This window comes from Micropterus dolomieu, linkage group LG02 (assembly GCF_021292245.1).
Source record: "Micropterus dolomieu isolate WLL.071019.BEF.003 ecotype Adirondacks linkage group LG02, ASM2129224v1, whole genome shotgun sequence".
Lineage (NCBI taxonomy): Eukaryota > Metazoa > Chordata > Actinopteri > Centrarchiformes > Centrarchidae > Micropterus > Micropterus dolomieu.
Genome location: NC_060151.1, coordinates 19,066,475 through 19,081,808, shown reverse-complemented (window position 1 = coordinate 19,081,808; position 15,334 = coordinate 19,066,475). Strand labels below are relative to the sequence as shown.

The 15,334-nt window shown below is 47.4% G+C and overlaps 2 protein-coding genes across 12 annotated transcripts in view; one reads left to right on the top strand and one right to left on the bottom strand.

Annotated features, from left to right (window-relative positions):
- hid1a (HID1 domain containing a) overlaps nt 1-6,452 on the bottom strand; it is a 61,783-nt gene extending 55,331 nt beyond the window's left edge. The window contains exon 1 of the mRNA XM_046030375.1: nt 6,368-6,452. Coding sequence (XP_045886331.1) covers nt 6,368-6,412 — 45 coding nt within the window. The 5' untranslated portion in view covers nt 6,413-6,452. The remainder of the gene's footprint in view (nt 1-6,367) is intronic.
- Nucleotides 1-15,334, top strand: part of LOC123957462 (BAH and coiled-coil domain-containing protein 1) — a 64,662-nt gene that overhangs the window by 17,360 nt on the left and 31,968 nt on the right. For all 11 annotated transcript variants that reach the window (XM_046030354.1, XM_046030325.1, XM_046030305.1 and 8 more), the window contains exon 3: nt 12,222-12,404. In XM_046030354.1, coding sequence (XP_045886310.1) covers nt 12,222-12,404 — 183 coding nt within the window. The remainder of the gene's footprint in view (nt 1-12,221; nt 12,405-15,334) is intronic.

Genomic DNA, 15,334 nt, shown 5'->3' with positions numbered 1-15,334 from the left:
CCCCCCTCCCCCCCCCCCCCCCCCCCCCCCCCCCCCCCCCCCCCCCCCCCCTTCTCTCCATAATGGCCTCTGCCAGGTCTAGACTGTGTTTGGCTCACAGTGGCGTTGTGATAACCTGCTGAAAGCTGTTTCTCTCCCATGGATAGGGGGACACCCAGCTGAGGTTTCCCTGTGCTACCTCTCCCCTCATGCTTCCTCCCTTTAACTCTACGGCCGTGACTCGCTGTCTTCCTTCCACAGATTCCCCAAATCATTTCACTGGTCAGGCCCGTCATATAGCTTGAGGTTTTCTGGCCCAACGCGTAGGTGCTGACATGTTTTACGGCCAGCAGAGCTCAGCGTATATTAAAGAAAAATAAGAAAAGCCAACATGTGCACTCAGAGGCACGCTGTTCAAAGTCGGTTTAATGGTTACTCTGGGATGTAGGGTTTTTATTTGAAACCCAAAACACTGCCAGTAGTGCTATTGAGCATGGCCACTTGGAAAATATATGATTTTAATTTCCATCCCGCTAACATGTGTGTGTATATATAGTGGTATTTTTGTATGCCTTTTCAGTGAGTGTATCTGTGTGCGTGTGTGTGTGTGTGTGTGTGTGTGTGTTTGAGGATGTGCTATAGCAAGCAAAACGAGCAGCTGCAACACATCTGTTAACTTCGATCAGATGCTGCAAGCCTCTTGTAACCCCACAAGGCCTCCCTCCTCCTATGCTGATTCATAATACGACCTGCAGACAAATACTGTGCAGTGTTGGAGGGGATAACACGTGACTGTCCGGCCCGCCCACCCGTCCAGCGGACTAGATGTGATCACTGCTAAGGAAATAAGATGACTGCAATGGTAGCTGTGCAGCCAACCAACCAGGCAGACAAGCCATGAGCAGTTGATCAAGTGATATCCCTCCCCACCGTCCCCCTGACTTGACCTTGGATTGTGCCTTTTCTGCTCCTAGCTGTTAAAGCCTACATCAAGCTAACCAGCTGGAGAGGAGAGGAGAGGCTTTTTATGGCTGCCCTGCTCTATGTTACACTTCATCTGCTCATGTTCGGGTGAGGATGACCTTCTCTCCTCTGTACAGATTGCAGGAAATGCTCCTAATATTACTCATCTCTGCTCAAGTGTGTTGCTGCAGATGTTGAGCAGGCCCCGGCAGCAACATTCCATGGATGACCAGTGTCAGCTGTCGGAGGCATAACTCAACTTTAAAACCTAGTTTGTCAGATGCATTTCATAAAACAATTTACTGTGTGATTAGACTGACCCTTTACAAACTTGAAAGTGTAGGCTGCTACAGTGGGGAAAAAAGGTGGTTATCTGTATGGGCCAATTGGAGTATTGTCCGTATGGCTAAGAAGCTTTACAACAACAGAAGTCAGGGAGACACGCGCGTATTATACAGCGTGTTCTTTACAAGGTAATGCTGTATATCGTTTGGCCTTGGCTACCCAGGTGCCTTCCCTCCCCTTGTCTGTAGGTTATCAGAACAAAAATGCTTGCATTTGTCTTGGCAAACGCTACAAGAATTAAAAAATTCTCCTTTGTTCCACTCGTGAACCAGCAGCAAATTATATTCAGGGCTGCAGAAAGACCTTGGGCTGGCTGGTTGGCGCGGCAGCTCTAAGCTCTGTTATCTGCACTGTTCTGTCTCTGTGCCTCTGACAGGCTACATCAGAAGGAGAGAAGCCAGAGCAGGGAGCTGCCTTCTGTTTCTCTCACACACATCACTCCAGGACTTTATCATATTACAGGCCAATCCAAGAGAACTCAGAGGACAGCAGCAAAGCCATCTCTTCAACCACCAGGCCCCCTCATGTCCAGCACTGCTCCCCATGACCTAAAGGAGGCGCCGGGCCACAGATGGAAGAGGGAGGGAGAGAGGATGGGAGGACAAGAGAGATCAGGACATTCCGACAAGCCCTGGTTGCCAGTTGAATGCTGGGATGCTGATTTATGGGCGGTTCTGACAGAGGGAGGGGTAAACCTGTGACTTCCCATAAAACAAGACGTTCATTACCCTCCCAAGCCTCAGAAAAACTGGTGGACGAACAAGAGCAGAGAAGCAGAGTGCAAGTGGGATGAGGGAGTGGGAGGGAAAGTGGTTTTTAAAAACCCAAAAAATGAAGAGAAAGTGTTTCCATTTTGAAACACGCGGATGATTGCAACTGAGGGAAGAGAGTGAGGTGATGAGGGAGGACAGAAATATGGAGCTGAGCAGCAGGAGAAGGAGGCAGAGTGATGGAGGGATGATGGAGAGGGTGTGAGGATGGAAAGGGAAAACTGAGAAGGAGAATGAGTGATGGGGCTCGAAGGACCAAAGGGAGAAGAGGGGATGAAAGTGAAAAAGGGAAGACAGCAGGCAAAATCTGCCCCAATGATTCGAGCTGCTTGCAGATTTATGTGGTGTTGTGGGTATCATTATACATCAACCAGAGGAGATGGGGAGACTCAAGCAATGTGACGCCTATGGGGCTGTGTGTGTGTTTATCTGTGTATGTATTGCACCACACTTTTATTCTCCCTCCACACTCTGTTCATGTCTCCTCCAAAGCAAACTTGACTTCTGAGTTCCACAGAACGCACTCGCCTGTGGTGAGGTAACATCCACCCACATCCACACTCCACTTCTCTGTAACCTATCTATCTAGCACTTCTGGTTGAGAGAAGAGAGATTTAGACCACCCAGGACTGGGTAGTCAAAGAGCTGCTTTGATGTGGCACAAGCATATGTGCAGTGCATGGGTACAATCTCTGCTATAACACACTCGCAAAACACAGTTTTACTGCCTCCTGTGCGGCATCATTACTCCTCGACACAGGAGCGGTGGGATGCTCAAAAAGAGAGAGAGTGAGAGAGAGGCAGCCACCTCCTGTGCCAGGCAGTGCCAGGCTGAAATACTGGAGCCGTATGGTCACCCTGAGGGAGAGGAAACCTGCCCAGTCTAACCACATCTCAATTAACCAATTAAGTTCAAAAGTTAACAGGGGACTAATTAGAGAGAATAGTGCTGAGCACTTGTTTTAATCTGCTTTTTTCCCACTACCAGGCATGTCTGTGTCCGTGACCTGGCTGGCTGAGCTCTGGCTGCGTCGGTTGAAACATGGCACGCAAGCTGCCGTTAGTCACCCATCCATCCCCATGGCCAGAACATAAAACCAATGGATTTAGACAGATCAGTCATCAGCTGTAAAACAAACCAGATCCAGAGCATTCCATGTGATGTTTCCAGTGGAACTGGAGAACCATGAAAATCCCATTTTTGGATCTGGAGATTGAGAGACCTGTGAGAGAATGTTCAAAAGTGGAGGACAGTTTTTAGTCATATCTAACGTGGCTGTTTCCTGTTCGCCCCCTCGTATTTGGCCCTGCAGATGGGTTTTAATGGATGCCAAATGGGAGGTTTAGTGCCTCACTATTGGCCTGTTGCAGTCTCTTTTTAACACCATCACATTAAATGACTTGTGTTTAGGACTCGAGGCTACAGCGTGCTCCTCTCGTTAACAATGTGCCTCAGGCAGAAAGTGTTTGTAACTTACCACTAAAAGTACAAATTTCATCCCTGTGTTCAAGAGAAGGAAGGAAGGGGGGTTGCTATATTGGCTGCTACCACCAATAAAAGATATGTGGGCTCTATGACACAATTGTAGTTGGGCTGCTTTGAGCCCTGGAGCCAAATGCAGTGTGTTTGGAATCAGGCTGACAGCTAGATAGAGAGAGAGGTGAGAAATCCCTCTTTGACACTGCTCGTTTTCCAGCGGGGATATCTTTGTGCTCTGATTTTTTTGGGCTTTATTTGAAGGCCGTGACAATTTAAGTTCCTGCATGGTTGATTAGCTGTGTATGTGTACGTGTTTCTGCGTGTATGTGTGAATGAGGAAGAGGGTGAGAGAAGTCTTGGATGTCAGGCTGCGGTTTGAGGGGTGAAGGACTCCCCTCTTGTATGTGAGGCCCCGGAGGATTCCTACCCCCTTCCTCTCTTCCTCCTCCTCCCTTCTTCACCTCCCCTCCCCCCTCATATTCATCTCTTCCTCTGTGAGATCCACAATGCTGGGAAGAAATGTGTCATTAACAGGGGAGACCAAAATAATGTTTATGGGCTCAAGCAGCACTGAAATCATTTTCCATATCAGTGCAACTGCATGGGCCCTGTGGGGGAGTAAATCTGATTTTCTCCTCCCTGTGCCAATGGGAAACATCATGGGAAAGAAAACAGATTGGATTGTTAGAGAGATGGCCTGACGCAGCTGTGGGCGGCTCTTTTTGTGTTTGGGTGTGTTGCTGTGTGTGTGTGTGTGTCTTCATGTGTGTCATGAGGGGGGAAGACAGAGACAACTAGAGAGAGGAAGAAAAAGAGAGGAAGCAAAATAAAAATGCGGATGTTTAGCGCGTGTGTGGATGAGAGAATGAGATGGATGAGCCCCGCTATGGTAATCACAATTTCATGCCTCAGGAATAAAGAGCCAGAACGCAACAAACGGCCCTGAAATGCTCTCATGTAACAATGGGTCAGTTAACAAGCACACTCACCAAAGTTTAGACAGATAACAAATGGTTCTCCTTGAGGAGTGTGTAACTGCCCTGTATACAAAGAACAAAGTGCTTCTGGCCCTGCGAGTGCTCAGCAAAATGTTAGGCCTTTATTGGCCATTCCATAAGAAACACTTGCATTTTACCCGAACCAAGAGACAATAAAGCAATTGCTTTAGTAGGTATTGTGGAAGGGGATTTAATAAAGTAAAATGCTGATGGAAATAACAGGTGGTGCTTGGAGAGAAAGCATTCGTAACTCACGTAATGAGGGTCCAGTCCAAGGAAAACTGCATTGGTCTGGTGTAATATGCACTTCCTGTTACATCATGAACATTTAAGTTCTCAGGGAAAGGATAGAATGGGAGAAACTGAAAGCAGAGTTTAGTGATTGTGTGTTGTGACATTGCTTTTCTTGTGTGTGCTATTAAATCTGTGTTGTGGGAGTAGGGAATGTGAGTGAGCATGTGTGGGTGGGTGTAAAAGGAAGGTAATGGGCCTTGAGCTCATTTGTCCTGGCCTGGCCCTGCTGCTGTTTCGAATCTGTCCCCCCACCTCTTGTATCCCAGCCTGGAATGTCTGCATGGTCTTTACAGAGGAGGCCAGTGACTCAGCACACTACTAAATTTTCACACGGATCACAGTGAACAAACCCTAAACACAGGTCCAGTTGACAAGTCCAAATCTAGCTTCTTTTAGCTAAGCCTTTTGTCTAACCATTATTGTCCCAGCTACTCTACGTCGCATTAAACATGAGCCACATGCCCTCCCGGTGCTTTACCCTTAACCTCCTCACCCTTACCCCAACTTCCCCTGTAGCCTTCACCCACACTGCTCAACCAATCAGCCAGCTGTTACTTTTACAGTCAGAGGTCTTATTGTCCCTTAAATGACACACTTCCTGCCGCGCTCCTCGGCAAATAGCTGCACCAGTGCTGGCCAGCTCATTATTTACTGTTCCCATTAAACGCCTCCTCATCAGGAACTCTTCCAGACATTGCTATCTCTTACTGTCTGCCACCCCCTGCCCACCACACCACTGTTGGCACAGGAGTGTTGGGATTAGAGGTGGAGTCCCTTTTTGACAATGATTACCGTCTCTGAAAAGGAGGCTTTATGAATGATTAATTGCTGTAAAACTGAGGTGGAATACCCCTTAAGAAGGCTAGCCAGGTAGTGGCACACATGATAACTGCCTTGCTGTGTCAGGAAAGCTGGCGTTTCTCTTGTACACATAGTGAAAGAAGGTCAGAAAGAGGCCCCAGTGCAGGTCATGGTCATGGAGAGAAGCATATATAGGTGGGATGTGTGAATGTTCTTTGATCACCCCACCCCTGCTAGAACAAAATATCCCTCAGAGACATTTTCTCCTATCTGTTTTCTTTGTAGCATCACGGCTTGTGTGGATCCATTGTTGTTTTCAGGCTCCCTGCCAAGCCAAGACAAGCCAGTTGGACTAATTTGTTCAGGATTAGAATCTCTTATCCCTATCATGTCAACTTGTATATTGTATAAACAGCTGGGTGAAGTGGGCGGGCGGCTTCAGCTGACCCTCACGAGCCAATTGTATTTGCATAGCACTTCTGCGGAAAAAAATTCCCAGAATCCCTTTTACCCTGCCATTGCTTCAATCGCGAGCAAGTGGCTGACCACAAAGCCACTCTGCAAACACAGGCTGTCAACTTCAGCATGACGACCACCATACGCACACACACACACATGCTCACATATGCTCAGTAACACACACTCCCACACACTCTCAGCTGCTCTTTCACTCTCAAAGTTTCTCACAGTCCCTCACACCCTTTTCTACACTTCTAGCCTAAACTCTCGCTCCTTACCCCTGCTCTGGATGTTGCCCTGTAGTACAGACTCTCTTCCACCATCTATTCTTCCAGCGGCTTCTCCTGCTCCCTTTCCACTTCTCCCACCCCCGCACTGACCACATCCACTAAACTCACTCCACAGGCACGCAGTGTGGAGAGTGTCGGAGGCGTGCGCTGCTGGCACTTTCCCCCACCCCTGCACTGGGCCCAGCTCCAGGACTGGACCGCCTGCTCGCTCTCTCCCTTACTTCACTATGCTTCTGATCAGACCAGCCTCCTACTCGAGTTGTAGAGGGGGCCCACTCCCTCAGCCCCAGCATTCACCAACCCAAAAAGACAGTCGGGGGGGAATTTTTAAAGCAGGGGGGCAAACAACCAAAACAAAACAACCAAAAAAAACTCTTGCTACAGTTGTTTCCGAAGTGAGGAGGAATTTGGCTACCAGTTGCGCTAATGTTTTCAAGATGACTTTGACTGTTTGAAGGAAATCCCCCCGCTTTAGTAGCCATTTCAAATTCCTTCTGTGCTTTATTGTGAGGAAGTAGGTGCTGGGTTAGTCAGCGGCCCTCCAGGGTAGCGTGTGCAGTCTGTCTGGGGCTGCTGGTGTATGCAGTTGCCCAATCCAGTCCAGTCTCCCAGTGGTACTAGCGCGGGTCAAAAAATTTAGTTGTGGGCTTATGAGTGAATATGTGTGTGGAAAGTCTGGTTGGCTTCTTTTTGGGAGTCTGAATTCCTGGGCAGAACATGGAACTGCATCGGTAGGAAAGTCTGATGAGAAAGACACTGAAGTGGGAGTGAAACTCTTACCAACAGACATCCTGCTCAATATGTTTTCACTTGGTAAGTTAACATTCAAATGTCTATTATTTTTTCATCGCTTCTGATCCCTGCTTTTCAGTTCCTTCCTTATAATAGTCACGTGTTAAAGAGCAGCAAAACATGTTCTGGTGTCTTGTCTTACTGTGTCAGAGAGTTAAAGCAGTGCCAACAACAGCTAGCTGGGTTTTAAGCAGCTCTTGAAAAAGAAAATGTTTTTTGTTTTCTCTTTGATCATCTAACTCTTCCTGATACTGATTTAATTTATTTGAGACAAGAAGGACGGGAGTGTGTGTATACACGACAGAGGGAGATATGTGAGCTGTAATCATTCAGTGTGCGTTGTGAACAGCTACAGAGCCTGGCTGCCACATGGCACTGACCGCTGACTGTGCAACCTCAGCTGGCTTGGGATCACTTGTTCCTTCTGTGATTGGAGGTCTTATAAACTAGTAGTGCGTATGTCTCTGTGTGTGTGTGTTTCTATCGCTTAGCGTTTCTTCTTCTTCTCTCCTCCCCTTTCTGGCACTTGCTGATCATTGAGCTACGGAGAACAGGTTGATGCAGTCACACCTGCAATTTTCTCTCTGTCTCTCTTCTTCTCTTGTCACCATCGCTCTCATCTCTCATTGTGTGTCAGGTGTACTTGTCTAGACGACACGTCCATCCGTCCCTTCAGGCTGCCATCTGCAGATAAGACGGAGAGCTGCAGACTACCTTGGCTCATTTTTCAAGAGCAGACAGGGAAATATGATGCACTGTGAAATAATTGTACTTTATCTTCTCTTAGACAATAGGCATAGTCGTAGATCTTAACTTGTATGTGTATGTGTGTGTGCTTTCATGTCCAAGCACACAAGTGAATGTAAATGGGTGTGTATTTCTCCAGGAGAAAATGTTGATCTGATTCCCAGTATTCAAAAGAACAACGTGTTGTGGGTGGGTGCTTGTTGTCTTCTCAGCTCCCCCCCCACCACATCACTGCTTGGCCCACACTTAGACTAATCCCTTTACATCCTATTATTGTATAATTCCTTGTTAAGACAGCAAGCAACCACTCACCCTCGACTTACATTAATGGGTAGGGGTGCTCATCGGAGCAGATTAGTGACCTAAACAGGGCAAATATTCCGACACCTCCCTCCCCGCAGCTCAACAATTGAAACCAGATTAAATTCTGCAGAAAGGTGTGTGTGTTTATGAGCTGTGCAGGAGCTAGGCTAGGGTGGGGTTTCAAGGTAGTATGGGAGGGCTGCTGTTGCGGAGCAGCACGCTGACCAACTGCATCTGCCCACTGATGTTGTAAGGGCTAGTATTCAGCCTCCTTGCCTCGAGCGCTGTTTCTCTTTCGTTCCCATGACAACTGGGCCTTCATTCTCCCTGCGCCGCCTCCCCGCCTGCTGCTCACTCGGTGCCGTCCACGGGGCCTCTGCCTGGGCCCACAATACTGCGTGTGCAAGCATGTGTGTTTTGGTTGTTGTGCACAAACTAGACTGTTTCACCCCACACACCCACACTGGAACGTGGGCGGAGTACCACTAGTTAACACCTCCACCTCCAGAGGTTCTGGGATATTTTGTGTGTATGTTTCTGTTTGCATATTTGAACACAACTGCGTGAATGAGGGTGTCAAGGTGGGATGTTTAGATGTCAGGGAGGGAGGTGGGGTTCCCCCCATCCCAATGCTCCTATCTCCTTTAATTCTCTAATAGGATTAATCTCCATCTCTGTCAGGGATCGGCGCCGATTAGGATGAACATGACCCGATTTTCTTAAGAGCCCATACAAATGCACGGCTGGCACCACTTAAGAACCGGAGAAATAAATAAACAGGGTTTTTATTTAAAAAAGGCAGAGAAAACACACAACTTTTACAAGGAGCTGGCGTAGCGGTGGCAGGTCCCCTGAATCCATGTCACTTTTTAATAAGCTGCTAAATAAACAGTTATGGTGAGTTCAGCACTGGTGCTGTCATGCCTCGGACCTTCACTCCATTTGTCCCACACTGCTTTGGTTGGCAACCAAACTGAAACTGCCCCAACACTGGGGCAGACCAGCCAACCTTTATAACCTGTGTGCTTTCTCACCGACACCTCTGATTCATTAAGCTTTAATGGGTTTAGGGAGGGCATCATATTAATAGAGTGTTAGTGTCCTTAGATTCAACAGTGATGCTTGAGCGAACTGCTAGAGAAAGAGAGATTTGCACAGCACCATGCACAGTATATTTCTCAGCAGGTGGCAAACAGTAGACATATCACAGATGGAGGTGTTCTTTACTGAGTGACAGGATGTGGAGTCAGCAAAAGCCAATGTGACAGAGGTGAAGGCCACTGCAGTGCTTTTCTGTACCTACGACAGCTCAGATTGTACCAATTGTCAGCCCATGTCCCAATACAGACCCTGTGGCCAAACTGGATCACTGAGGGGTCTGATCTGGTTGTATTGTGGGAAGGGCTTTATGTATGAGTTGATCCGAGTCCCTCCTAAGGTTTTTCTTCAATCCCCTTCTCCCCGAACATCAGCTTAAACTTCAAAGATCCCCTTGCCTGACATCTAGACATTCCCTTTTTATGTATTGTCCCTCTCCTCTCCTTGTCTTTCTGGCAGAGGCTCTCTCCTCTCCTGGTGTGTGAAGAGGGGCTTCGCAGCCTCTCTCTGTCACACTCTATGTCTCTCTCACCCTTTCTTTCTCTCTGGGGCGAGGCTGTTAATAATGCAGGAGGATTAGTTGATTTATGTGAGCCGGAGGCACAGTGGAAAGCCGGGGATCCTTGGGGCGACAAGCAGAAAGAGAGGGTAGAGGAGTGTGCAATGTGAAGGGCGGTGCCATACAGGAGCCCTGGGTGTCTGGATGATGGGGGCTGGATGTGTGCCTAGCGAGCACACTGGCCACAATCCACCCCCCACTGCCCCCCAACCCCACCCTGCACTCAACAGAGCTCTGCCCGGAGCGCTCTGCAGGGTCAGGGGTGATAGGAGGTGGCAGTGGAAAAGGAAGGAGGGGAAGGAGGGCTGAAAAACACAGATACTGTAGTAGTCATCAGGCTATCAGGCTACCTCCTGCCGACATGTTGCACCCATTCCTACATGGTTGCCTCCTAACAATGTTTAAAGTCTTCCTCATCGTGTATGTGATTTTTACTGTATGTGTGTAATGATAGTGGCACTGATTGAAGGAAACATTTATTTCAGTTTAAACTGATTTTGCTGACTTTGACTCAATGGGTTGACTAACATTTTATAGCAGGATTCCAATTAACAAATGATAAACAACAAAAATGTCATTGAGAATTACAAAGAACTTAACACACATTGCTTTTTAGATTTTCCATTTTGGCCAAATTTTGCAGGCTACTTTGTGTTGCACTGCTAAATGTGCTAGTTATTATTGTTTTTCCATGAGTTTGTGATAAACCGTCGCGTGAACACACACAAGGTTTTAAAGTAGCTTTCGAGGTAGACCTCTGTAAGGCTGGGGATTGTGGAGGATTTCCACCTGTCTAGGGCTGTGGTACAAAGTGTGAAAGAGGTGTGTCTGTATGTGTGCGAGAATGCATGTCCGTACCTATTTCTATGTATGAAGAGTGTGTGTGTGTGTGTGCGCGCGTGCGCACCTCTGCATGCTCCTGTGCTCTGGCCTATGAGCCATAGGCTATTTGGTGCAGAAGCGAGTGGCAGACTGATGGGTTTATCCCTGCTGTCTGCCTAGAGGATGTGCTCACTCACTGCCTGGCTGATTAAGACTTCCATGCAATTGTTCTCACACTCCGCGAAAAGGATCGATTCATGTTTGGACTGATTCATGCTTAAAGAAAATCAAATCACAGAGTGTTCTGTTAGATCAGCTCATCACGAGGGGCTGATAATGAATTTTTACCATGTCACTCTCCCCTTCGTTGTCACAACTAGCCCTGTGTGCACAATGTATGCTACACCAATGTGTGCGTTTGTGCATGTGTGCTCTCATCCAGGCATCTTTATACTTATGCATGAGACTTCACGGCAGTGTGACTTGGGGGAAATGATTGTGCAAAGAGCCGGGCACACAGGCTTCTCGCTCAAGTGCACTGGCGGTCTCATAATGGGAATGTAATTTAAGCACTGGTTAATCAGTGTGTTTTCTCGAACTTGCCCAGCAATGCATAATAGACAATCAGCCCCCAGTCACACAGGCGTTGCTACGAATGGTCAATTACTCATCATAGTCTTGTTAAACACACAGTTCAGCCAGTCAGGGACAGATTGCTCTGCTGGTGCCATCATTATGGTAAAGAACAAAGAAAAGAAAAGCAATGTGTCTGAGAGAATGTGGGACAGAGGGATGGAAAATAGGGACAATGAGGGAAGAGGCATGCACATAGTGTATTCGTGCTCATCGAGATGGGACAGAGGCGGGAAAGAGAGGAAAGGGCTGCGGTGACAAAGCAAAAGGAGGAAGGAAAAGGAGTAAAATGCCAAAATGGAACCAAAGAAGAGAGTGAGAATACAGCATTGTCAGTCAAGCAGGGAGAAAGGAAGACTGAAAGAAAGAGAGACAGAGAGTAGGTGAAATGGAGCAGAGCAATAAGAGAGATTGAGGGCATGAAAGTGAGAGATGGAGAGCATAAGATAATGGAGGGAGGGAGAGAAATTGAGAAAGGGACACTGGGGAGCAGGAGCAAAAGTGTGTGAGAGCGAGAGGGAGAGAGCCTGAGAAAGTGTGTACTCAGCTGTGAGATGAGACCTCAGTCTGCCCATGGGGAGAGGCGGTGTGAGGGGAGAGAAGATGAGGGGAGAGGGCTCTGCTGTCAGTGAGGGGGAGTAGAGTCTCGCACTCTTTCTCTCGCACACACACATATACACTCTCACTCATTCACCCTCTCCCCAGGGCAGCGATCAAATCTGCCTGGCTTAATGATTCCACCTACAGGGCCAGTTGGTCCATCCTTTTACATCTACATCTAGACCTGATGCTGTTTTCTTTCTTTTTGCTCGCACTCATGGTCACAGTGTACGTGCACTCCTCTAACCATGTTTTCTCTCCTTACCTTTGTCCATGCTGGGTACACAGGCAGCGGATTGATGGCCAATTCCTCCGCCTCCTTCATGGGGACCTTCCTGGCTAGTAGTCTGGGTACCCCTCCTTCCCACCCATCTCACCCTTCCCGGCCGCCCTCCTCGCCTTCCTCGCCCTCCTTCAGGGGCGGACCCCACTCCAGCGCCTCGCAAATCTGGTTTCCCCATTCGCATGAAGGTACCTCAAATCACACATGTACACAAACACACGCCCACAGCCTCACTCCCTCATCTGACCACATTGTCTGGATGAGGAGATATTCATGTCTTGGCAGTATTGGGGACAGAGCTTTGCAGGGTGTATTGTTACTCTGATATTGTGTATTTTTAGGCCGTGTTAGGTTTCCACCAAAGCACGGCTTGTAATCATCTAGCAAGAGCGAGGCTCCCGCCCTTTTATTTGTGCACTAAAATAGGCCCAGGCCCAGCATGTTTAGGATGGAGGACTGCACCATGGTTGGATGGGGACAAAGGGTCAAAAGTTCAGCCAAGGAATCTTGTGGTATTCGATTCACGTCAGCAAGAATGTCACTCAAGACTCTCCAAAGCAGCAAGCGCCAATGCAAGCCAGTAAAAAGTTGCAGTGATTGCAGAGCTTTCAGCTGGTGTCTCCATCACAGTTTAATAGGGCGGCTCCCACCCAATGCTCAGCATCACAAAACCCTGGCTACACACATACAGTCAGGAAAATATAAACACACACACTTTTGTTCCTCTATCCCTGTGGGGACATCTCATTGGCATAATGCATTCCCTAACTCCTTACCCTTACCTTAACCATCACTACTACATGCCTAACTTTAACCTGAACCCTAAAAAGTCTTAAACTTGGTGATGGCGCAATTGATAAGACACATTCCTTTGGTGCGAGAGAGCCGGGTTAAATCCTTGAGCAAGACCCTTATAAAGGGCAATTTATACTTCTGCGTCAAATCGGCGTAGCCGCTGCGTAGTCCCGACGCCTGACGTGCACCTCCTCATAAATGTAACTACACGTCGAGTAGACGCGGACCGTAAGCTCTGTGATTGGTCGGCTGGGTAGCCTCGCAATGCTTCCGAGACGAGTAGTAGTACCCCGCGCTTTGAAGTAACATTTACTAGCGGCCTAAACGGCGTCTGTAACACAGTGAATCAATATATTTGACCGTCGCAACCCGAGCGAAATGACTCGTTTCGCTATCAGAATGTGATCCATTCGGTCGGTAATATTTGAAAAGGCTGTACCAGCCGCACGTTTACAATTTTACCCCCATTTACGTTAGCGGAGGGCTAAACCGGAAGTTAGCCTGCTCGGCCGGCAAAAGTCAACACAGTGGACGCTGCAGCGCTACTGCCGACTAGCGTTTGAGGGTGTAATTGCAGAATATAATATGCAGAAGTATAAATGCATGGCTACGTGCGTAGCCTACGCAAGAGTATTAATGGGCCTTAAGTGCAATTTATACTTCTGCGTCAAATCGACGGCGTAGGCTACGCAGAGGCTACGCAGTCGCCTGACGTGCACCTCCTCCAAAATGTAACTACAGTCAAGTCGACGCGGGCTGTAAGCTCTGTGATTGGTCGGCTGGTGTGGATATACAACACAACCCTACAGTGATATTGCAGGATATGATTCTCTTATATGCTTACTTATTACTTATGATTGCTCATATGATACTCAACATATCATGAGATGCTTATCTTAGGTAATTCAATAGTTAAGACAGTTAGAAGCTTGTGCTGAAGGACAGGAAACCGGGCCCAGACAATAGTACACTCTGACACACTTCACACTTTTATTAATACAGTCACACACACACACACACACACACACACTCACATGACAGCCCCTAAGGCACACTAGAACATTCTATACCAACTGTCAATTACCATATATGGCAAACACGAGAGACACACAGGTGCAGTTTCCAGCATATAATCATTGCTTAGCCGGAAGTAGTCAGACTTTGTGTTAGACAGCCTGACAGCAGGGTCTCTGGATATATATCTGTATTGGGTTGAATAAATCAACATTGTGTGAACTTGATACCTTGTCTCATCTGATCCTTCTCATCAACCAATTCGGGGAAGTCATTGCACTTCAACACTGGGTAGCCTCGCAATGCCTTCGAGCCGAGCTTTGAATTAACATTTGCTATGCGGCCAAAACGGTGGCTGTAACACAGTGAATCAATATATTTAGTGATATATATAGGAACGCACGTAAAACCTACGCAGTAGTATAAATGGGCCTTTAACCCCTAGTTGCTCCAGAGGCGTGCAACCTTTGACATGTATAGCAATTTTAAGTTGCTTTGGATAAAAGCGTCAGCTAAATGAATAAATGTAAATGTAAAAAAACAGCGACACCAGTCCCCATGGGTCTCAACCGAGATATAGAAACACGCACACACTCAACACCTCACATTTCTGCTTAGAAATGATGCAGCCAGGAAGTCAGACAAGGATAAAGTAGAGAGATTAATGTGCTAGGGTATTTAGGGAATTCAAATGCTAAGGATGACAGATAAATGTAACATCTATCCAATACCACCCAGCAATTTATTAATGCAAGGTCTGCTTTCCTGTGACTTCACTTCTGTCATTTTTAGATTTACACATCCATAATCTTTTGCTAATTACCCAATGCCATCTAGTGAACCACAGTCTTTGAAGTTGACGGACTCTTGTTATTTCAGCCCTCTTGGACTTATTTATTTTCTAAGAATAGCCCAGCTGTTAGTCTATGTGGGGACGCCAGTGGGGAGTGTTTGTTATTTGTGGTCACTGATCAGCGGCGCTCCAGTTGCGTGATGCGTAGCTGGGGCTGATCGGGTGCAGTGCAGCTGTGATGCTGTCTGTTTTTTTGCGTGTGTTAAGCCATTGGATGCCTCCCAGCCACTTCCTCCCCTCCCCCGCCGCCTTGCTCTCATGCCCTGGCCACCAGGTGTTGAGTCAGTGGACAGCTGCTACAGCGGTGAGAATAGGCAAAACTCCAGACTTCTTCAAATAAACATGGAGACAGGAAAAAATACATTTGAATGAAATATCAACTCTAGCATCAGCTGAGTCAGAAACATTTCTCCTCAGAACTCATCTTGTAATCATTGGTGTTTCTTTTACCTTATA